At 32.4% G+C, this 24,658-nt stretch overlaps 1 protein-coding gene across 2 annotated transcripts in view; it reads right to left on the reverse strand.

The window, feature by feature from the left end:
• Positions 1-24,658, reverse strand: part of DYNC2H1 (dynein cytoplasmic 2 heavy chain 1) — a 321,263-nt gene that overhangs the window by 217,187 nt on the left and 79,418 nt on the right. For both annotated transcript variants that reach the window (XM_063092854.1, XM_063092855.1), the window contains exons 51-63: positions 20,608-20,721; positions 19,760-19,902; positions 18,390-18,474; positions 16,331-16,485; positions 14,757-14,894; positions 10,655-10,768; positions 9,906-10,066; positions 8,858-8,981; positions 7,914-8,035; positions 4,216-4,302; positions 2,611-2,737; positions 990-1,131; positions 306-415 (exon numbers count right to left, since the gene is read on the reverse strand). In XM_063092854.1, the coding sequence (XP_062948924.1) occupies positions 306-415; positions 990-1,131; positions 2,611-2,737; positions 4,216-4,302; positions 7,914-8,035; positions 8,858-8,981; positions 9,906-10,066; positions 10,655-10,768; positions 14,757-14,894; positions 16,331-16,485; positions 18,390-18,474; positions 19,760-19,902; positions 20,608-20,721 (1,622 nt within the window). The remainder of the gene's footprint in view (positions 1-305; positions 416-989; positions 1,132-2,610; positions 2,738-4,215; positions 4,303-7,913; positions 8,036-8,857; positions 8,982-9,905; positions 10,067-10,654; positions 10,769-14,756; positions 14,895-16,330; positions 16,486-18,389; positions 18,475-19,759; positions 19,903-20,607; positions 20,722-24,658) is intronic.

Below are 24,658 nucleotides of genomic sequence, written 5' to 3' on the forward strand. Positions count from 1 at the left end.
AACTATCCAACCAAATAAATCAGATATCCCAGAAATATTTCTATTACCATTAGGAAGTTCAATTTAGAATAGTTTGCCATCCAAATAATGCCACTTTAGCTAATACATTTATATTAAAGTAAAACATAAATTACATTGAAAATTACACATTTGCGAATTGAATCATAAACTAATTTCCACTAGCAAAAATTTTCACTTTTATGTAACTAATAAAAAAATAACTGAAAGCCTAAAAATTTGAAGAAAGCAGTTCCAGGAGCAACTTTCAAACATTTCTAATGAGAAAATTTAAATAATTTAATTACCTGTAATATAACAAGAGCATTTTCTATGGAAAGGTCATCTGATGGTAGGCCTTCACTTTTCCAAATTAACTGTTCACTTTCAGTACAAAGAAATCTCCTCAGATCAAATTCTGGAATGTTAAAAATATCAATAATACTTCACTACAATGATCTTGCACTTGACTAATAGAAGGGAATAAAGCTATTTAAAATACAGTGAAACAAAAGTACTGCGACAATTTTTAATTGATCCATTCTTCCACATTTACCATCCAAATCCAAGGGGAAAAAACTTAAAAAAGAAAAGTGCAAAGGAATGGAACTTAGTTAAATTATATTTTTTCTATTGAGTGAATGTTTCACAACTATATTTTGTGAAAACTCAAAATTCACAAGGAATTTTGAAGTCCTTACATCTCATCTTATGATATTAAATTATTGTAAAAATAAAAGTAATAAAATGTTTACCTGCATTCATGCAATATCAAAAATAATTCAGTGATCTCAGTTTATTAGAGTGATTTAGGAATAGACAAATCATAATAACAAACAGTTCTTAGGACATTTCTGAAATTCAGCAAGCCTAAAGTAGCTATGGTATCCCTGTAATTTACAGAAAATTTTCCCCATTTATAAAAAGTAAAATAACAGAAGTCAAAAGGTACATTTTTAGTACACTGAAATTTCAGATTCATGAATACAAACTTTCAAGACCAGCTGATTTGGTCCACTCTTCCAAACAGGTTTTTCTCAGACATTCAGGAGCAGCAGAAAGATATGTAATAAACGCAGCCGCTAGCTGAGCTCTTTTAGGAAGAGTAGCTAACTCCTCTGTTATCTCCACAACCTGGCCAAAAAACAAAAGAGAGAGAGAAAGGTACGTATGGATATATTCTAACATGGAAGAAAATGACAGCTTTAGAGAGTTCTGACTGTGGGAAAAAAATTATACATTGGTTTAAGTAATAACCATTTGTCTTGAATACAATGGTCAAAATATAAAAATATCCATAAGACCTGAGACCCTGCTGTGATATTTCAAAAAGCATGAAATCCTAATATATTTGTAGAAACAAACATATTTTGTCATTGAAAAGTTCCTAATGATTATAAAAAGCAAAACTTTCATCCTGACCACAGTTAGATGTGAATTTGCATCACTCTGTAAAATAAGATTAAGATATAGAGTATAAGCAAAGGTATAAAACAAAGATAAAGCATAGAGACTCAGTGAAGGGCTTAGTGTGGATAAACCATAAGAAAGAGCAGAAGAAACAGTGATATAGAAAGGATGAAAAGAGAGGTGGAGCTGATTGGGGACAGGTTTTCCCATACCGAGCAAAGGAGTTTCTTTTTTAACCTGTGTCATGAGCCATTGAAAGTGTTTAAGCAGGCAGTGAGAAATGTAATTAAACTGGGTTTTAAAAAGATAATTCAGTTGATAAATGAAGGATGAACTAATTAAAGGATCAGAAAGGAGGAAGACAAGTTAGGAGAATGCAGATGAGAAAAGAAAAGGATTGTCATTAAAAATGGAAGATAAATATGAATACTTGCAAATGAATATGATAAGTAAGCAAGGAAGAGTCTAAGACAACCCACATGTTTTTAGTGTTGATGCCTAGAAGAAAGATGCCTTCAGTGAAATAGGAAATAATGGAGACTTTGACTGAGAAAAAGCTAAGTTAATTTAGACATGTTGGGTTTGAGATGAGAAACAACTAAATGTAAATATCTCAAATGTAGTTGAAAACAGGAATTTAAACTCAGCAGTCTAGCTTTGGTCATCATCATGGTATGAGTAATGTTAAGACTGGATTAGATAACCCCAGAACAGTTACAGAAAAAGGAGCTGAGGAAGAGAATACCGAAGACAATCAACATTATTGGGTGACAAGATAAGAATCAGGTGAGGGAAGGAATCTAACTGGTTAAAGAAAACAAGTAAGCAAACAACAAAGAGACAAGATTGACAAAGTCGAAATATTAGAATATCCTAAGAAGAAATAAATAGTCAACAGTGTTGAATCCTAAAATTACTGGTCTGGTGAAAGTAAATTCAAAAAACTCTCTAAGAACTACTAATTTTCCATGAACTCATTTTTGTCCCTGCCCTTCCCCTCAATAACACGTTAACTAAAAAGGGGATAGGTTGTTTTGCTTAAAATCCATTCATTGAAAGATACTTTGCTTGAAGATTAACTCACATAATGGTCATTTATATCTAGGTCATTTATCCTGAGTCAGCTGCAGCTTAATGGACATTACATTATAGGTTTCCTGTGTTTTAAAGACAGACTCTTTATGACCCCACCCTCAAACAAACCTGTGCATTCCATCTCTTGTGCTCTCTATTGAGCTGATTAATTAAAACTTCTGCAGCTTTGATTGTTTCTTGTGCTTTGCTTACTTCAGCTTCAAGTTTGGCAGCTTCTGAAGTCCTGCTCTGAAATCTACAAAAACACTAAATTTTACTTAAAAGCAAAAAGGATTTAAGAGAGATTTAATGAAATTACCCTTAAGTAGTAAAATAACCTTTTATTCCAGAATTTAATCAATAATAATATTGATAATATTTGTATACAAAATATCATTAATAAAACGGACAAATATACCAACACGCAAAAAATTCTCTACCCCAAAAAACTTGACAGGGTCTCCATGCCCTACTATATTATGTACAAATTTATCAATATAGTATTTAAGTTCCTAAGACTGATCCAATTTATCTTTCTAGTTTTGTTTTATTTTATCCCAGTCTAGCAAAACTATATGTCAATATTGAAAAATTTTACTGCTTAGAAAATGCCCTATCCTCTATCTCCTGTGTTCTTAAAGATATTCCTTTTGCCACTTCCAACCACTTCCTTATCCCTATCTCTTCCCTGAACCTAATCCCATCAAACATGTATCTACCTACCAAAATAAAAACAAAATTTCAATATCCAGTCCATTATATATAATCTCTCCCTACAGGCCCATTTGCCAAAGTTCATAAACTTTTAAATCTCTTTTTAAATTATTTTCTTTGAAAAATACTTATAATTTTATTATTTTATTAAATACAATAGTAATATTCTACATGATCACTCAGTCATTCAAGAAATATGTAAGTGCCTAAAATATGCCCAGGATTAAGCCAAGCATTAAAAAAAAATAAAAGAAAGAAAAACAGCATGTCATTTAATTCTCAGAACAATGGTTCATAATAATACAATTCTCATGTTGCAGACATAGAAACTTAGACCCAAAGAGGTTATTGCACAATGTCTTACCAATAATTAGTACAGGATCTAAAATTCATATACAGGTGTGTCTGACATTAAATTCCACGCACTTTACAGTATATCTCATTGTCTCTCTAAGCGCCTTCCTTCCTCTCTTAGACATAAGACTTTAGAATTGAGCTGTCTATATGGTAGCCACTAGCCACATGTGGCTAGTATAAAATTAAAAATTCAATTCCTTAGTCATATTATACACATTGCAAATGCTCAGCAGCCACATAGGACTATCACTACCACATCAGATAGCACAAATTATAGAACATTTCCATCATCGCATGAAGTTCTACTGGACAGCAATGCTTTAGAACCTGGAAACAGAAAACTACATCTTTATTCACCCGAACAATTCATACTACATCTTGTACATGGTTTTACAATAAATATTTGTTGAATTAAATCACCTCTCATATTTCTGTATAAGTTGTATAAAAAATGGCAAACATCTTAATTTTGCCAAATTAGAATTTAAAAATTGATAAATCACACTTGTTTTTCAATTTCCTTATTCTTTGTTGATACACAAGAAAATAAGATTCACTCACAGCTTAAAATCAATTAGACCTTAATTAACGGTCATCATACAGCATGGTGATCAGCATTAATTCATTCTTAATAATAACTCTATAAAGGAAAACGTAACTTACCTCTCTTTGAGTTCTGATACCTTTTGACCAACAGAATTAAGAAGCTCTTCTAGTTTCCTTTTTCTGTCTTCAGTTTTCTTCAAATTCCTAAAATACAACTCAATATTATAAAAGTCATTTTATTTTAGATACCAACAATAAAGCAGCAGCACCTTAAAATGTAATCTTGCAGTAAATACATGACAATGAAAATCATCAGTAATTAAATACTGTAACACCTTTGCTTAGGATTCAATTTGAAAAGCAATGGTAAAAAGTAAAAGTGTATCCTTTGACCCAACCATACCACATCTAGGAATCTCTATTAAAAAACACTTGCGCATGTGGATTGCTGGATAAAAATGGTAGACTAAAAATATTCATTTATCTTCTATACTTTCTAAAACCCCACTAAAATTAAACCAAGGGCATAAAAAAGATACATATGTGCAATGATAAGGAGAATGAAAGAGAAAAGTAAGGCAATGGAGAAATTTCAATAAAACTTTGAAAAGTAATAACTGACATAACCAGAACTCAAAAAGCCAAAAGCTAAATGCTTACAGGAAGAGGAGCTGAAAGAAGCAGAATTCCAAAATGCTCAGGAAATGTAGACAACTGGTATCTTTGAAGGTAACAATAAAGCTTAATACAGAGGCTTGTTTAATAGTTGATATTATAAAGAGTTTGATCTCAGATTCCCTCCTCCACTAAGGACTGTCCTCTTAACACAGCCCAGAATGCTGCAAGTCTAATTTATGCCCCCAGCCATTTCTGACCACCCTACCTAACACCCTACACAGAAGATACGAGAATTCTTCCAGAGAAAAATGACTGACACCGTCCCCCAAAAAAGTGCCCACAAATATTGAGGGTTTGCCATCAAATAGCCAATCAACACTTGATTACGTACAGTGAAGCTCAGCAGCTGAGGAATTCAGGCCACACACTTAGAGCTCCCAGTCAGATTTCCAATACTTCACTATTAATTACTAACAGACAGTCAAGGGTCAGACATGCCAAAAAAGCTTCCTAACTTGAAACAGACCAGAAAATACAAATCCAGAAAGGAATACAGAGAGAATTATCAAAGCCAGGAGCAAGAGTAAAATTTTTTAAAAAACAAAACTATAATAGTCTCAGAGAAATGGAGAACATATTTCATGTAAGAAATAAGAAGATGCTCTCTTTTTAAAAAGTAAAATTCAAAGAAAATGATAGAACTTTGGAAATTACAAGTATAATAGCAAAAATATAAATAAAATACTACAATGGTAGGAAGATACATCTGAGAAATTAAAACAAAAGACAAAAGAAGTGGAAGTTAGGCAGGGCAGCATTTGTGTAATGCATGAACACTTGACTGAGTATCTTCCCAGAAAGGGTGCGTTTTTCTATTTTGCACAAAGGCGTCATAATTGCTAGCAGAATCCTGACATTAAAGAACATATGAGAACACAGTAGAAGATTAGTCCGAGTATTCTAATAAAAGATGAACATGCATTTCAGATAAACAAAATGAAGGCAACACTTCTACATGCCTATTCAGAACCATTTTCTTTTTCTAGGAAACTGATAGAGCCTCTGATTAGTCCTAGTGTGCACCCCTTCCTCACCTAGATTGGGTAGATACTAATCGGCCTAATCGTGATAAAGAGAAAGCAAGGGTATGGGTATATCTTCTAAGAGTCTTCTTAGAAAGATTTCATTGTTCTTAAAAAAAAGGTACATCCTTAAAAAAGGTTAACAGGGAAGAAATAATCCTTTTCTTTCAACTTCATACATATTGTTTTGTCTGAATAGAACTTTAGCGGTCATCTCGTGTCCAAGGGGGCAGTTAAGACAAATGAAGAATGTCAGAAAATGAGTAAAGAGATTAATTAGCAAGTCTTTGATGGCATTATGAAGGTACGTAACTAACCACGCTGGAACCAACCTACTTCAGGACTTGCCGTTTAGAATATAATCCATTGCTTTATTTCTAAATCCATTTTAAGTGGTGATTTTACTAACCTACAGCCAAAAGTATTCCAAATGATACAAAGGTACAGAAAGGGATTATCAAAGGAATAATGCAATAAACTTTCCCAGAATGGACACACATAAGTTTCTAAAAGTGGGCAGTATCTACCACAAGAATTGTAAAATTTCACAATGCCAGAAATAAAGATTCTAAAAACTTCCCAAGAGAAAAAAATATGGGATAAAATACAAAACACTGGGAGTCAAAATGGTATTTTTAAGACTTTTCAAGAACAACACTGGACTCTAGAAAAGAGGAGAGCAGGGGTTGTCAAACTTTAGTGTGTATTGAAACCACCTGAAGGGTTTGTAAAAACGCAGATTGTAAGGCCTGCCACACTTCCCCATGCCATATATCTGATTCAGTAAGTATGAGTGGAGCTCAAAAATTTGCACTATTAACAAATTCCAAGGTGACGCTGATGCTGCTGCTCCAGAGACCACACTTTGAGACTCACTGCAATAGAATAAATCCTTCAAAATTATGAGTTAAAACTATTTCCAGCCTATTACTCTAAACCCAGCCCAATTATTGATCACATATAATGATATAATATAGATATTTCTAGACATGCAATATCTCAAAATATTTCTTATCCCATATACACTTTCTCAGGAAGTTATTGTGCAGGATGTGTTCTAGAAAAATGAGAAACCAAGAAGGAGAAAGACAGGAATTCATAATAAAAGGATACAACACAGAAAAGAGGCTAAGGTAATTCCCAGAATAATGGCAAAGAGAAGTCCCAAGATAGCATCTGTAAGTAACAGAACTAGGGAAGAGTTAATCCAGATTGGAACAGGAGGACAAAAGGCTCTAGCAGCGATAATGCTAAGAAAAATAAAATAGAATATAAAAATACCAAATATGTTTTAAGATTCCGACAGACTGTAGAAAAACTTGTGATATGAAAACAGAAAAAAATAATCAATCAAAAAAATGAGGCAATTACTACTATTAAGAATAACAAAAAAGTGTACAAGAAAGGAATTATACTCATAAAACATGGTATGTCTCACCTGTGAAAAATATTTACATTGTCAAAATAATATAAACATGTAATATGATTTTTTAAATTTCATGTAATTATACTGAGAAAATTAAGAAGCTAACAGAGCTAAAATCTCCTTGTCCAGAGTAGGAAGTTAATAGGTAATGTCAAAAAATTAGCAATCAAGAACATAACAAACCTCTTGGTCTGCATTTAGAACAAAAGAGATAAACTATATGCTGACTTAGTAACAATATCACATCAGAACTGTAAGCTCCAAAAGTAAATGGTTAACTCTTCCCCCTACTTGCTCAGACACTGTTTTAGAAAATATATCCTAAACATTTCCCAAAATGTAGAATGTGAGAACAAATATAAAAGCTCTAAATTCCCAAAGCCTCTTTTTGTACTATAATATTATTCCTTTATAAAACTATGGCTCTTTCTAAAGGAACTTCGACTAATTTGTATTTCCAACAACATAATAATGATAGAGAAAAAGTGAGTTGGTTCTGTTATCTACCTCCTTCTAACTGCTTTCTTTATTTGATCTTTTTAATTTGTATTTAATTGACTCATTTTATGTTTTAATATTGTCAGCTGCCCTTTTAGAAATAGAGAAAAAAATAAATAAATTCTAAAAACAAACTCATCAAATTGATTAATATAAAGGTTAGAATTGTTTATATTTTATACTTCACTTACGATTCTAAACCTGCTTGTTCAGTTTCCAAAGGCTGAATTCGTTCCAAGACATGGGAATACTGGACATTGGCTTTAACCCAGGCAGCCAAAGGTGCAGCTGCAGTACTGGCACGCTTTGCATTCTGAAAAATCCATTATAAGTTATCCAACTTCCTGACTTAATTTCCAACAAAAGCAGAGTTAATTCTAATACATTTTATTTAGGCATTTATTTAATAACTTGACCCAAATAATAAAGTTTTTGGTTTGTAGCTAAAATAAAAATGTAGTGACCTGCTATTTTGATTAAGAGAAATACACATTAAATCTACTTTTTGCTTAAAAATAAATATTTTTGAACCACATAGAATATTTAACATAAAGATATTTTATCAACACACTCTGCCAGTCACATTTATAATGAATACATGTGCCATCCGCAATGTTCAAGCATGAACTATTTTTCTTCTATGTATATATGATACAACTTTATTAGATAAGAACAATTTTGAAACTACTGTTATTGGTGTCAAAAAAGATGTACATAAATTTTGAATAAGGGATCTAAAAAATACCGGAATCATGAAATTTAAACTGTTCAGTGAAATTAGATACAACTGCCCTAACACAGATATCTGTTACTATGTGACAAGTACACAGGAAAAAATAAAAGCACACAGGAAAGCTGGAAGTAAAAAAATGATAAGCTGGGAACTTAACATTAACAGCAGATACTAAGATTCAAAAACCACTTATGATAATAAATCTCCCCCTGCTACCTAGATTCTAGTTTACTTAACTCTACTGGTAAATGTTTCCTGACTATAATAACCACAACTTATTTTTTCTTAATTTTAATTTATAGGTGATCTAGACAACTGATAATGACAAGTCATCGTATTTTTAAAAGCAGAATACTATATTGTATGGAAAGGGGAACTTATGGCATAATTGTTAAAAATTACCTTTGGATCAAAAGATCCTTTATTTTTAAAAAGAAGTTCTTCAACACTCTCTCTAATTTCCTTTGGGATATTTCGTGCATCAAATGTTGCTATGTCTTCTCTCACACCTCTTTTTGCAAGGAAACTAAAATTAAAGCATATTATTTCAAATGAGAATAAACAAAATTTGCTATTTCTGAAAAAGATATCAATTTAACAAAAGGGTGCATGTAATACTTTTAATCCATTAGTTAACAAAAAATAGAGTAATAAAAAATGTAATCTTCTAATGTACTATCATTTTTTACAGGTAACAAAGACAAATTCTAGGAAGATGCGCATCAGTCTTTCTAATGTTCTATGAATAAACCAGAGCAAGAAGTGACATGAAAGAAACACAGTCCTGTCATTCTACCCACATCCTTATATCTACCCACATCTACCATCCTAATTGGGTATTCACATGTTCTAAGACATACAAAAAATTTTTCTGACTACTTTCTAAAGTTGTTTTAAAGTGCTCCTGAACCTCCTAAACCTCTCCTATCTCCAGATATAAAAGGGACTCTTTACTATCAACCTACATCCTAACACAGAACTTAGTATCAGCACAAACCATTATTATAATGTGAAACCCAAAGCTGCACGGTTCTATATTTAGTTAATACTCACCGTTTTCCCTTCTACTTTACATCTCTCTTATATTATTTATGGGTCTCTCTCTTCCCCCAGCCCCCAAGAATACAAGATTCTTCTGAATACAGTGACTGTATTTTCTCCATCAGTAAATCACAGTAAAATCACAACAATCTATGTAAGCACCAAATTATTAAATTTGAGATATTCATAAGGATTCTAAAGCATACCTTTTCTCCTCTTTTGACACTTTTAACAATCACTGTGGAGAACGGATATATAGATCCTGATATATGATTACATAGAATATCTTGAAATTTCAGGGCAAAGTATGTAATCATGTATTGAGAAACAATACAAGAAATATTAAAAACTATGAAAGAATGTGTAATTCATTGCTGAAATAACATTTTTCACAAAATCAAAAACTTACCTTTTCATGCTCACCCAAGACGTATCAAAGATACCCATCAACCTTAAAACTCCTTCCAGAATGTCTCTGATTACATCAGGTGGCATGCGTAGTGAGCGTATTTCTGAAAGAGATTCTGGCTTAATGTTTCCAACAGCTAGCTTAGCTTCACTAACTAGAGGCTAAAAGAGAAAAAGGTCATTTTTACTCTCAAAATATACATTTTTTAAAATCACTAACTCTATAAATTATCTAATATTTATTGTCATTTTACTCAACATGACTATAGTCACTAATGTTCTCTCTCTTCAAATATCAAAATACCTTTAAACACACAAAGTAAAAAATGTTCAAGTTGAGAAAGGAAGAGTTCTTGCCACCACAACTGCAAAAATTTTATTTGTTTTGAGGCAATTTGCTATGTTCCAGAGGCTCTTTATACTTTAGAACTAGTTGGCTATTTTAGTCAAGCCTGGAGAAAATGAGCTTAACAGTTTCTTTTAGTTTATCTATTAATACATTATTTTCCTCTACAAACAAAACAACACAGTCACAGAAAACAAATATTATTTTTAATTACCATCATTTAATTCACTTAGTTTGCCTTGATGGTTTTCTTTCTTGCTTCTCTTTTATAAGTAATATTCTGGTTGAAAGCCACATTTAGTAACACTTATTAAAAAATAACTTGAGCTACAAATAAAGTTTAAACTCCTACATATAACTGGTAGTCAAAAATGTAAATGGACCTTAGAATTTTTTTAACTTACCTGTACTTCTTTTAATTCATCATCAATTTTATTTTTTCTTTCTTCAATTTTAACAACTTCTTCTGCTATTTTGTGCTTCAGTCTTTCAAGTTCTGTCTTTTGTTCACTCGCATCCTACAGGAATATTTTAGTGGCATTCCAATCAATTTTAATGCACTCAATATTTAAAAGCATGATACCAAAAAATATAGCATTTTAAAATAACATTTTCTTGTTTGTTTGTGGTTTTTTTGGTTTTGTTTTGGGGGTTTTTTTTTTTTGGTGGCTGGCACAGGGATCAAACCCTGGACCTTGGTTTTATCAGAACCACACTCTAACCAATTGAGCTAACCAGCCAGCCTTAAAACATTTTCTATTAAGTTTTCTTCTTCTAAATTATTTTTTTATATATTTTTTTCTAAGTTATTTTTTTCACAGAAAAAAAATATTAATTTTGAACCTATGCCACAAGAATTTCCAAAAATGCCTGGGAAACCAATGATATATTTTACCCTATATGAGGGTAGCTCAAAAAGTTTATGGAAAATAGAATTAAAAGATAATACAAATCTTTCTATGAACTTTTTAAAGTACCCTGGATTTACTACCAGAAAAGTTTCTATGCTTTATTTGTTTTAATTTTTTCTGCTTAGCAAAGTAACACATTTTTTAAATGATCATAATAATACACATTTAAGACTTGAAACAATCCAGGAAGGTCAGTACTCTTATGGTCATTTTACAAATGAGGAAACTGACAATAAACGTCTTTTATAATTCTAATACAATAGAGATTATTAATTCGTAGAGAAAGATTAATATATTTGTACTTCTAAAAGGAAAAAAATTGATCTTAGAAAAAATTTTTTATTTTTATCTTAGAAAAAAATTCAAATAAGTGGCAAATATCTAAAACAAAATGAGTGAAAATTCAAACATTAATTTATATATTAAAATCATATGACCTCTTCACTCATAGTGGAGAAATCAAGAGCATTAGATCCCACATATATAAAAAGTGTTTGAATATTATAAATGTATGTATTTGGTTTATCTATACTAATTGAAAACCAAAGAAGAAATTAACCAGGAAACCTTTCAAGAGTCCTTACAACAACAGTTTTTCTCAACTATATTGTAATCATCTGGGGAACCTAAAACTAATGCCTGATGTCCTACTGACAAGGATATACTTGATATACTTGATCTGGGTGCAAGCAGGGCACATAAATTTTTACATCAGGTTTTTCCAATCTGCAGCCAAAAGTGAGAATAACTGACCCAACCAACTTTTCCTTTTACCCCATTCTTCAGGTACCTTACATATTAGCGTAAGCGCATGTTTCTCACTGCAAGCATTTCTACCTCTGTACCTCTGCTAACACTCTTCAAAAGAGAAAGTTATTTTCTCCATCTCCACACATCAGAATCTTCCTTTATGGCCCAGCTCATATGTTTCTTCTTTTATTAACCACCTTTTCCAATTTTAAGTTATTCTTATTGTGAGTTTTTATAGCATTTAATTCATACTTTTCTTATGCCATAAACCTAGAATTGCATGCTTTAGAAATTGCATGGTTTGGTATTTAAGCTGTCTCCAGATAGTACTTTTTACAAAATATCAAACAGAAATATCTGCTACTCATAATTAAGCAAAATTATTAACTTATAATATGAGATGCACAGTTATTATTCTTCTGGGTCTCTGCTAGGTAATACAATCACCTACAATCTTAGAAACATCCCTTCTCAGAACAACTCAGAGAAAAGAGTAACACAGCTCTCAATGTATGTCACTAATGTGCACTAGCCTGAGAGTATACAAAGCACACATGCTGCTGAATATTTTCCTTTCACAAACACACAATTATCAACAGTGTTATCTTTTACATACTTTTACTTTTCTCATATTTCAAATTACTCTTTTAAGGGAAGAATTAATTAGATATTTTTAACAATAAAAATGGCTGGCTACTTTAAATAAATATTTATATTAATTTGTTTCCAAAATGCCTTGAGACAAAAGTTATGCTACAGTTTTACAGTAGGAAAATTACATTTGCATGTCTGATGTATTACTTATCAGGTCACATAATCACTAATCTGATTTCTATCATCATAGTTTGGCTGTTTCTACAATTTCATGCTAAGGAAATTATACAGTATGTAATCTCTTGTGTCTGGCTTTTTTCACTTAGCATAATGCTTTTGAGATTTATTACAAGTTGTTTTCATTTCTCTCAGCTAAAAACCTAAAAGTGGGATTGCTTTTTGAAAAGTGGCTGTAGCATGCTGCATTTCGTCCAGCAATTATGAGTTACAGATGCTCCACATCCTTGCTATTCTTTTGTATTCTCTGTCTTTTAATTTTAACCATTCTAGCGGATGTGTAGGGCATCTCACTGGGGTTTTAGTTTACATTTCTTTGATGATTAATAATGTTAAGCATCTTTTCATGTGTTTACTGGCCCTTCATACATCTTCTCTCATAAAGGGTCAGTTCAAATCTCTTGTCCTTTGGTAAACCAAATTTTGTGTTTTACTATTACTGAGTTGTAATACTTTTTATATATTCTGGGTACAAGTCCTTGATCAGATACGGTATTTCCTCCCAGTCTGTAGCTTGCCTTTTTATTTCAGAATTTATTTCAAAGAGCACAAATTTTTAATTTTGATGAAGTCTAATTTGTTATTATTTTTTTCTTTTCTGTTTTGGTATCATATCTAAGAAGTATTTGCCTCACCTAAGGTTGTAAAGATTTTCTCCTATGTTTTCTTCTTAAGTTTTATAATTTCATGCTGTACACTTAGATCTATGATCCATATCAAGTGAATTTTCCATACTGTAAAGGTCCAGAGTTTTTTCTCTCTCCACACGGAAATCCAAATATCCAGCACCATTTTTGAAAAAGGCCATCCTTTACCTATGTAACTGGAATTTTTGTGTAAAATCAATTGACCGTGTATGTATAGGTCTATTTCTGGACTCCACAGTATGCCAGTGATTTCTATGCCTAACATTATACCAGTATCACACTACCTTGATTACTGTAACTTTATAGTGAATCATAAAATCACAAGTCCTCCAACTTTGTTAATTTTAAGACTCCTTGTATCATTTAGTTTTTATTTGAGATATATATATTAGTCTGATAAAAAAGTTAATTTTAATAAAAGAGGCAGTAGACTAGTGACTAGGTAATAATCACCAACATAGAGCTGGAAAACATATTTGAGAAATAGTCAAGGACGTAAAACTGACATAATTTAATGATTCGTTACATGTAAGGGTTGAGGGAACAGAAGTTCAATATGATTTATAAGTTCTGTCTGGAATAATAAGCTATATTGTAATGCTATAATCTAAGAAAAGAAATACAAGTGAGGAAAATAATGAGTTCAGTTTTGAACCTGTTTCATGAAACTTCCAAGAAGACATGTTTAACAGATATTTGGATAATTGAGTCTGAAGCTCAACTGAGGGGTTGGGGCTAAAGGACAAAAAAGATGGATTTGGTAATCATCGTATATTGTTGGTAGTACAGTACAAAGCAATGTAATGGATGAGAGCATCCTGAGAGAGCATGAACACATAAAAGAATACCTGGGCAAAAAAGAACTCAGAAAAATCTTCTTTAAAAGTGTTCAACAAAAGAAGAGCGATGCTAAAAAGGGATATAATCAAAATATAAAGTATTGTGAAAGTCTTAATAAAATAAATAAAAATTTGTTTCATAAATCTTTAGAATATTAAAGGCAGGGAAAACTCTCAAAGCACGAAGGAGAGAAATTTAAGAAAAATAAAAAGAAATACAAGCAACTGGCAAAGCATAAACAAAATCAGTTACAGACAGAACCATACCAATTTAAAATATAAAAAGGGTTTAGATATACTAGCATATTGTCAGTTGAAGGGACTGAGTTATGATTCTAAATAATATGGGAAAATAGTATACTCTTCCATAAAAGCTCAAGTACATAATACTATCAGTCCGACTCAGTATGAACAAGGAGTACTTTTAAAACCCGCATAACTAAAGATGTTATTTTTCACATTGGTTGACAACCAGACATAAATGCTGACTTTATTGTTTGCACTTCTGTGCTCACTTTTAAACATTACCTGCATTGATACTGTGATCTCTTGAAGGGCAGCATCTGCTTCCTCTTGCTTAGTTTTAAGTAATACACTTTGTTCTCCAGCTCTTCTGTTCAGTTCATCCACAAGAGCTTTTGCTTCATTTAGTTTAGATACACCAGCCTACAACAATAAAATATTGATTGACCACATTAAAAAAAAAAAAAAAAAGGAATTTTACATATAACTCAGTTAAGTAAAGTCCTATAGGAAAGAATTGAGCAAAAGTGTTTACATACAGAACAGTAGCAAGTAGACTTAAGTTTCTTTTCTTATTGCTAATTATAATGATTCATTTAATGTTATACCAGTTAAGATGTAATAAAAGACTTCATAGAGGTCATATAATTTTAAAGTATTATAGTAAGGCTTAACAGACCAACATACCTTCGGTAGCTTAAACACTGGGCTTAAACATTTTTTACCCATTTTGTTAGATGAGAGAGAAAATAGAAAGCAAAGAAAAACTCAGTAAACCTTTTCCAATTTTCAGTCTCATTGATTGGGCAAAAGAACTCAAGGGTCACTCTTTTTTTTATAGTGGACATGACTTGGTTTTGTCTGTACAGTGCCCACCCTTCCTGTAAATGGATCCAGTGGGCTGACATTCAAAATGCCCTACCTGCTCTTGGGTGGGCATTGGACACTGGCCTGGCCATTATGATACCCCATCCCACTGCCCATGATTAATCCAAGAAAAGAACATGAAAAAAATTCCTTTTCTTCTATAATGCGACTTAGGATTTTGTCACCTAACAAGATTTGGGAAGAGAGTCATGGCAAAAAAGGAATGTAACCAATATTTATTGAGCACCCAACATAGAGTTCAGGCATCAAATTAGGTTCTTTCTACCAAATTAAACTGCAACTCAGAAAGTCTAAGTAATTTACCCAAAGCACTACAGAGAACTAAATCAGGAAATTAGCCCTCTCAAAAGCTTGTACAGTACAGTTAGTGGCTTAAGTGAATCATTAAAAAGAAGAATAAATGTAATTATTTCCATTAAGATGAATCCTAGTGTATTACCCTAACAAAGAGAAGCTAGAACTTTGGAGAGGAAATGCTCTCTGACAACTTCAGAGGCTGGCATTCTAATGTCACATTCAAGTTAAAGCTCTAAAATTAGAGAAACATAGAAAGAAAACTATTCAGAATGTACTAAGTATAGTGACATGAATAAGAACATTATAGTTTTAATTATAAAGGTTATTATAAAGCATAATCTTGCATATTATGTTTTAATTAATAATAGGAATTTCTACATTTCTAAAAATGCTTTCATGTGAATGAGACTCTTTAAGGTAGCACCATAAGCTATCAAAAGCACATCAACACCATCCCATTAAGAAAAGGAGTAATAATTATTGAAACAAAAAAATACAAATCATTACTATAATCTAGTCGGCAATATAGATAGGGAAGAGAGACTGTTTTCCATGTTTTTAATACAGTACATTATTTATACTAAATGCATGCCACAAGGAACATGGTGTTGTGATTTACATAATCCTTGTTTCCTCTATATAAATAAAATAACTCAAGATTACCAATATTTTACCTGCAAATGACTTTGTCTTTTTAGTAATTCCTTTTTCTTGCTGCTACTAATGGCAGAATACACATGTAAAAAGGTCATATATCGGCTTGGTGTAGCACCATATACTTTACAAGACTCGTGGATTAACAAAAATGATTTTAGAAAATCAGGATCAACTAGAAAAAAAATAAAAATTACTTAATATATGCATGATTCATTGAGAATTAGAAAAAATAATTTTAACTACATTTAGTTCATGTTAGATACTTCCACTCTATATAATTGAGACATTATCTTTGTTTAAAGATGCATAGGCATCCCTACACATTTATTCAGAATGCCCATCTTCTTCATGAATTTTGAATTATCTAGTTTCAATGGTATCCTTCCACTGTTATATATTTTACCGGGACATTTTTAATGATGTGGAAGAGATATAGCCACACGTCTCATAACATATAAGTTAATTGGAATTACATAATACATGTAATTCAAAAGCAAGATCAATAAAAGCTGCTTGAATAGAAAAGAGATACCAAACCAAATTAACCGCTACCCACTCCCATTTAATACAGAAACAGGACTTCAAAAGCCAAAAAGTTAAGAATGTGTCCACATTAGATTCAGTATATCCATGATCAAACACATTATCTTCCTCTCACTGACTCCATTTCCCTACGTGTTCCCTACCCCAGTGAATGAAATCAACTCTTAATGAATTTCCCAAGCCAGAACCCTGAAAAGCATCCTTGACTCCTCCTCTCCTCTTTCCTTATATGCCAAAGCCATTATATATTCAAGTCCCACTTAGATTACCTCTTAATAGACCCCAAATCCATTCCTTCCTCTCCATTCTTACTACCTCTTCTTTTTCTTTTTTCTTTCTTTCTTTCTTTCTTTTTTTTTTTTTTTTTTTTTGGTGGCTGACCTTACTACCTTACTGCCTCTTTCTTATGTTCTTTATTTCCTCTTTCTTGGCTCAGGGCGTCATCATTTCTCTCTTAGAGTACAGACTTCTAAGTGGTCTAATTGCCTTTGATTTCTCTTTATACCAATCTATTTTCCAGTAACTGAGGAAAGAGATGGACCTGGAGATTTCTGCTTCTGAAACAAGACTCTAGTTACATTCCTATTACAGTCTCTCAAAAACCCCAGATCACCCACAAGTTAGAATCCTAACTCCTTAGCATAACATGGAAGGCTCATCATTACCTGACTGTGCCAACCTTTTCCTCTTCATCTAGTACTCCACTGTTTATACATGCTATGTTTCAGCACTTTAGGCTATTTATAGTTCCATATAAATGCCTGTTTTAGTTCTCTAAGCCTTTCCCAAGCTACTCTGACCAGAATGCCCTTCCCAAGCTGCCTGTAAATAGGGCAATGCCTATTGCCTATAATATATGCCAGATAGAAGTTTCACTTTTTAATGCACTTCATATGAACTTCTACTATCACTTACCTTGCTATATTAGAGTTCTATGTTGATATATAACATAATTCTTGCTGTTACTAGACTATGAGCTATTAAGTCATCTCTAATATTCAGCTCAATAACTAGTACAAGTTTGACAAAAATTTGATAAGATGATTAGATAAATAAATGAATAGGCTATGGTATAAAGAAAAATAAAGACTACATTCAAAATTAATTTGGAGTTGGAGAAAATAACGGAAATATTATAGTAAGAAAATATGTTCATGTTCAAAGAATATAAAATTTTTTCACGTATGAATTGAGTTCTATGACATATCTAAGTGATGAACTAATGTGAAAAGTTTAGGCTACTAGTCAAAGACTTTACACAATATAAATAGGTCTTTCAGATCACTCGAGTCATAAATATAATTTTTTAATTTCTTAAATTCAAATAATAGATATTCTGTTGGGTTTTAAATTAAATGACATAAAACTAATTTAAAAATAAAAAGGGCTTCAAAACTTCGTTTGCATTATAAGAAATCTGTTACATTTAGCATTATTTGAATTCATAATCATTAGGAATCTTTAATGGATATGTAACATTAGTAAAAATGGCACATTACTTCATACAGAAAAATCAGATAAAATTGATTTCACCTGAATTTTTTTTGTTTTCTTCTTTTCTTTTTTTGTCGCTATATTTTTCTTCATCACTTGTTTCACTGAATAACATTTCAGGTATCTAAAATATGAAAAGTATTTCTATATAACTTAAGTATGAGAAAGTTAAGTAAATCTAGTATCCTAGGTTAAAAACCTTTAACACAAAAGAGACAGTATCAATTGCACTTTTCTTTTAGGATTCATTCCAGGCTAAAAGAAAAAAAATAATATATCAATCTTTAGAAGGCATTATTTCCTAGACAACATTTTGACAACTACCAACCATTAGTTGGTTGCAAATTAATGGCACATAGGGAAAAGCTTCAGCAACTCACTTGACAATGATTAGACTATACAAAATGAAGAAAATTTCAATATGAATTGAATTAGAAAATAATCACAATGCCACTTAAAATCATACTATAATAAAAATAAAATGTTTTATTTGGCATCGAACTGATAAAATGCCTTCTTGGTGCAACAGGGTAACAAAGATTCTTAGCTTTCTCAAATAAGAAGTAACTAAAAGTAAATAATAATTTCATAATTTTATAGTTGACAATAATTTCATAATAGGTAATTTTAAAAACTATCTAGTTTTTAGCTGTGGCTGGTTTTTGGTCTGTTATTTTCTCTGTCACATCCCCAACTTATAGAACAGTGGCACACATTTAACATTCAATAATTATTTCTTACTGAATGCCTCTTATTCACGTGGCCTCCTCAGACTAAAATAATTTTCCTCTCCTTTATCTACTTACTGAAATCTAACTAAAATACAATCTCATTTGTAAAAACCTTGTCTATTTATCGAAAACTATACTCCTTACTCTGAATCACAACAAGCATTTATTTGTATCCCTATTACAGAAAAATAAAGAAATAAGTGATTGAAAATATCATTCAAAAAATATTGAAAATTATTTATTCAAATGAAGCAAAATAAGAGGCTTCCAGATAATATGTGGCTATGTGTTCCCACTCGAAACTTATCCTCCAAACACATAAACAGCAATAATAAATTTTCTTAAAACAGATTTTTTAAATTTTTAATTGTTAAAATTCTGCTAAGGTTTTTTTATTCTAGGCTAGCCTATGATAGACTAGATAATTAAAGGCATAATTTAAAGTATGATAATTAGCTCTCTGGTGCTTAATGAAGAACATAATCCTCACCCTAAAATTCTGTATTCCATTAAACTATCAAACAAGAGTAAGAAGAAAATAGAGATATTTTCAAATGTAAGAGATGTTCAACTCCACAATTAAGATAACGTTATGACTAATACATAAGCTGTGAAAACCAATAATTTCAAAACTAAAAAGTGCTTTTTTTCATTTTCATATATAAATGTTAAACTTACTTTCTTCATACTGCTATCTGACCAACTCTCCATCCAAATCACCTGGCATTTTTTATGCAAAGCTGGATTACTCTCACAGTTTATTACGAAGTTTAAGTTTGATGAATCCATTATCAAGACAATATGCAAGTTTTGTTGAATTCCTAAAATATATATAAGAAAATTAAAATAATGGAAAATTACAAAATAATAATGGAGTCAGGAAATCTATATATTGTCTGGTTTGAGATTAAAATTTTCTGAACTGGAATAATAGAAGCTGTTTAACAAAAAGAGCAAGCTATGAAACAATATTAGATATGTTTTATTTTAGTTAAAAAATACTTGTGTGTGTGTGCACACTAAGAAAAAAGATTCAGAAGAGTATTTATTAAGGATATAAGTATAGTATAGTCTGGTGGCATGATTATTGCCTTAATTTGTACTTATTTCAATTTTAGATTTCTAAATGCACATAAAACTGTTTCTGTGTTAATAAAAGTTTATTTAGTTAAAAAAAAACCTATAAAGTCTGTAACAATTTAAGTAATCCAATAATTCTCTAAGATAGGAAGTACTAAAGTGGCACTAATTTTGCCACATGAAAATAAGAAAAGGTAAATATTCCAAAGAACATCACCACACCTTCATCATTCCCCTTTGCTAAAATTTTGCTCACATGTTTTTATTCTAGGCTACCTATATGTTACTGTTTAAAAGCTCCAGAGAAAAGAAAAAGGCACAAATTACCAAATGGACCCAAGAATTAAGGTACTTTTGCAATCTAATGAGAAAATAAAGTAAATTTAATGGTATTTATTTCACATAAACCAGAGTTTGAACTGATTAATGAATTCTATGTCTCTTACTATATGTGAAGTAATTGAAGACTGGTCCAAAAAAACCATCCTGTGAGGCTTGATCTTTAAGAGGCAATAGCAAGGGCTCTAATTCTTCCACAGTATAGAGTCCAGGAACTTCACCTACAGAAAAATATTTCATTTCTTTTTAATTTTGGCTGTATTACACTAACTGAAAACACATTTTAAATACACAATGCTTTTTTAATTTTTGCACTAAATAACATTCCCTTATTCAATCTTTCTTTCCAAAAATACACAAACCCTATCATGCCACATGACTCACAAATCTATATCTACAGCCTTCATTTAATAAAATTAAACTCCTAAAGAAGCCATTCAAGACCATTCGTAATCTTGCCATCTATCTGCCTTTACAGGTTCTTTGTCCACCCTCCCCATGAGACCTTGTAGCCTCAATGAACTTCTTTGTGTTCCATAAACATTAAAAAAGTTCTTCCTGAAATGTACATCCACAATCCTCCTCTTCTCCTATATTTCCAATAAATTACTGTTTATTCTTCAAGACACTACACCCAGGAGCCTTTCCTGACTACCCATATGCTAAGTAAAGCATTCTTTTCTCTTTCACATACTATTCAAACACTTATCGCATCATTTAATAATGAATTAATTACTTCCCTTTCCTGCCCAATTAGACTCTGAATTCCCAAAGAACAAATATTTGAAGACATTCAATATTTAACCCCAGGACATTCTTACCTAAATATCTGGAACATAAACATTTGTTAGATAAATGAATGAATGAACAAACGAACTTGTACAAGAAATCAGAAGCCCTAGTACATGGCCTGCTACTATGCAATAGAATGATGAAAGGCAAATCAAAGTTGATTAAGACTACAAACATTTGATAGAGGGCCTGGACCATGTCTTGCTCAACACTATAAATCCAGTATTTAAAACTTGGCCCCATACATAAGAGGTAGTTAATAAATATTCATTAAACCAATGTATTTACAGTTAATGAGAAAATATAAGATTAAGTAAAAATTCCTTTGCTACATATCCGAAGCATTGCATTCATGTACAGCCGATTACAATCTGATTCCTACTTTTCTTTAGGCACAGCAAATAGGCACCAAACCACCCCAAGCTCCCCAGCTTGTACAAACTGGAACACATGCACACACAAATCTGCTTTATATGTCTTTCTTTAAATTTCACCCATATCAAGATATTTCTGATTCCTTAAATTTTACAAAAAATGCCAGCTCTACTTATATCTTATACACTTTAGGGAATAAGAATTTGAAATAGAAATAAAGAGACAAAGGCCTACTGAATACTTTCTCTGAAAAGAAACTGCTAAAACTTAACTTTACCTGTGACTTTTGCAGTTATATCTCGATAATAAAGACCAATTTATCTTAAAACAGTAATTACTGGGTTAATGCTTATCTGGATGTTCACTTTCACAAAAAACAAACAAAACTGTGTATGTGGTATATCAGCTTGTCAGCCGAAATGAACAAGATCTCCATCTAGTGACAATTTAAGCAACACGCAGGAATGTAATCCTTAAAAATCAAAAGACATTATTCTATAAAATGGCCACAAACACTACTCAAGTAATTCCACTTTCACAAAGCCATTACCCCTCAACTCTTTAACAGAAATTGATCTACCACTTGTTTAACTAGAATGAGAGTCTGTATTTCTCACTTGGGCACTAATGTGTACACACCACATATCATAAAATAAATGTTTTCTTTAACCAAAGGTGTTAAATTCTGAAGAAAATATTATTTCACCTCAGAGCCTAGCATGATACAAAACAGGTGTTTATTAAAAACTGAGTTGAACATAAGCTTCATATTACTTTGTCCTTGGGACCCTGCAATGAAACCATAATACAATTGAAACTAGTTTTTTTTTGTTTGTTTGTTTGTTTTTTGTCTTTTTCGTGACCGGCACTCAGCCAGTGAGTGCAGCGGCCAGTCCCATATAGGATCCGAACCCGCGGCAGGAACGTCGCCACGCCCCCAGCGCCGCACTCTCCCGAGTGCGCCACGGGCTCGGCCCTGAAACTAGTTTTTAACAAGGTTTGTTTTGTACTTAAATAACAAAACATTCTTGGCCCAATTTTAAAACTAAGCTACCTCGGAACAACTCAACTAACATTTATTACTCATTAGAAAAAGATTCTAATAAACTTTATAAATTCTTCAGAAACGAAAGAAATATAGGAATTGGCATGTATCATCCCCAGGATAACACCAAAAAGACCAGATGATTCCATACACAACAAGGGAATACCATGATGTACAGAGGATTAAGTCATGGAAGAAGAGTAGGTAAAGCTCAAGAGGTGTTCAAGAATAGGGTAATGGGGCCCCGCTGGAGAGGACCGAGATCTGCAGAGATCACACACCCAGCAGTGCCAGCACGCGACCGAGCAGGTAGGCCTCGCCACCACCAGACTCCATCCCCAGCCCAGCCGAGTGCGTGCCGACCAGAGAGGCGCCTCCCTGGAGAGGCCCAAGACCCAAGGCGACCATGCACCCAAGGTACCAGGGGGTGACTGAGCAGACACTGAGGCTGCCATGCCAAATTGGCAGCCCCAGCAGCATCCTAGCCAGACAATAGAGTCGAACCAGTGGACTATGAAATCCCTTGCCACAATGACTAAACATCAAAGGAAAGAAACCAGAAATATGAAAAATCAAGAAAGTATACCACCAAAGGGTAGTAACTCTCAAGCTCTAGATACTATAGAAGAAAAATCCCTTGAAATGTCTGACAAGGAATTTCGAGTGATAATTCTAAGGAAACCAAATGAGATACAAGAAAACTCAGCTAGACAACACGATGAAATGAGGAAAAGTATACAGGACCTGAAAGAAGAAATGTACAAGGAAATCAATGCCCTGAAAAAGAATGTAGCAGAGCTTGCCGAGCTGAAGAATTCATTCAACAAAATAAAAAACACAACAGAGAGTTTAACCAGCAGGCTTACAGAAGCAGAAGAACTTCTGACCTTGAAGATGGGCTGTTTGAAATAATACAGGCAGACAAAAAAAAAGAAAAAAGAATTAAAAACATTGAAGAAAATCTAAGAGAGATATCAGAGACCCTTAAGTGCTCAAATATACAAGTCATGGGTATTCCAGAAGGGGAGGAAAAAGGAGATTGCATTGAAAACATATTCAACAAAATAGTGGCAGAAAACTTCCCAGGTATAGGAAAAGACACAGATCTTCAGATTCAGGAAGCTCAAAGAGCCCCAACTGTATTCAACCCAAAAAAGGTCTTCTCCAAGACATGTTATAGTCAAATTGGCAAAACTCAAAGACAAAGAGAGAATCTTAAAAGCTGCAAGAGAGAAGTGTCAAATCACCTATAAGGGAGCTCCAATCAAACTAACATCAGACTTTTCATCACAAGCCCAAAAAGCTAGAAAGGAAGAGGATGATATATTCAAAATACTAAAAGACAGAGATTGCCAGCCAAGAATACTTTACCCAAAGGCTATCCTTCCGAAATGAAGGGCAAATAGTATAATTTTCAGACAAACAAAAACTGCAGGAGTTCACTACCACATGACCACCCTTACAAGAAATTCTCAAGGGAGTACTGGGTTTGGTACCTGAAAAAATAACTACCACTGCCACAAAAACTCAAGAAAAATCAAAACTCACTAGTAAAATAAGTATGCCAACAATGAAGAGAAAAAAGAAAAGTTTATCTACAACCCAAGGAACCAACAAATACAGAAGACAAACAGTAAATCAGAAAGAAAGGAACAAAAGACACCTAAGACATTCAAACAAAAATCAATAAAATGCTAGGAGTAAATCAACACTCTTCAATAACAGCTCTTAATGTAAAAGGATTAAATCCCCCAATCAAAAGACAGAGACTGGCTGACTGGATTAAAAAGGAGGACCCAACTATATGCTGCCTTCAAGAGACCCACCTCACCTATAAAGACTCACATAGACTAAGAGTGAAAGGATGGAAAAAGTTATACCATGCAAACAGAAATGAAAAGCGAACTGGAGTAGCTATTCTTATACCTGATAAAATAGACTTTAAA

The sequence above is a fragment of the Cynocephalus volans genome, chromosome 4 (assembly GCF_027409185.1).
Source record: "Cynocephalus volans isolate mCynVol1 chromosome 4, mCynVol1.pri, whole genome shotgun sequence".
Taxonomy (NCBI): domain Eukaryota; kingdom Metazoa; phylum Chordata; class Mammalia; order Dermoptera; family Cynocephalidae; genus Cynocephalus; species Cynocephalus volans.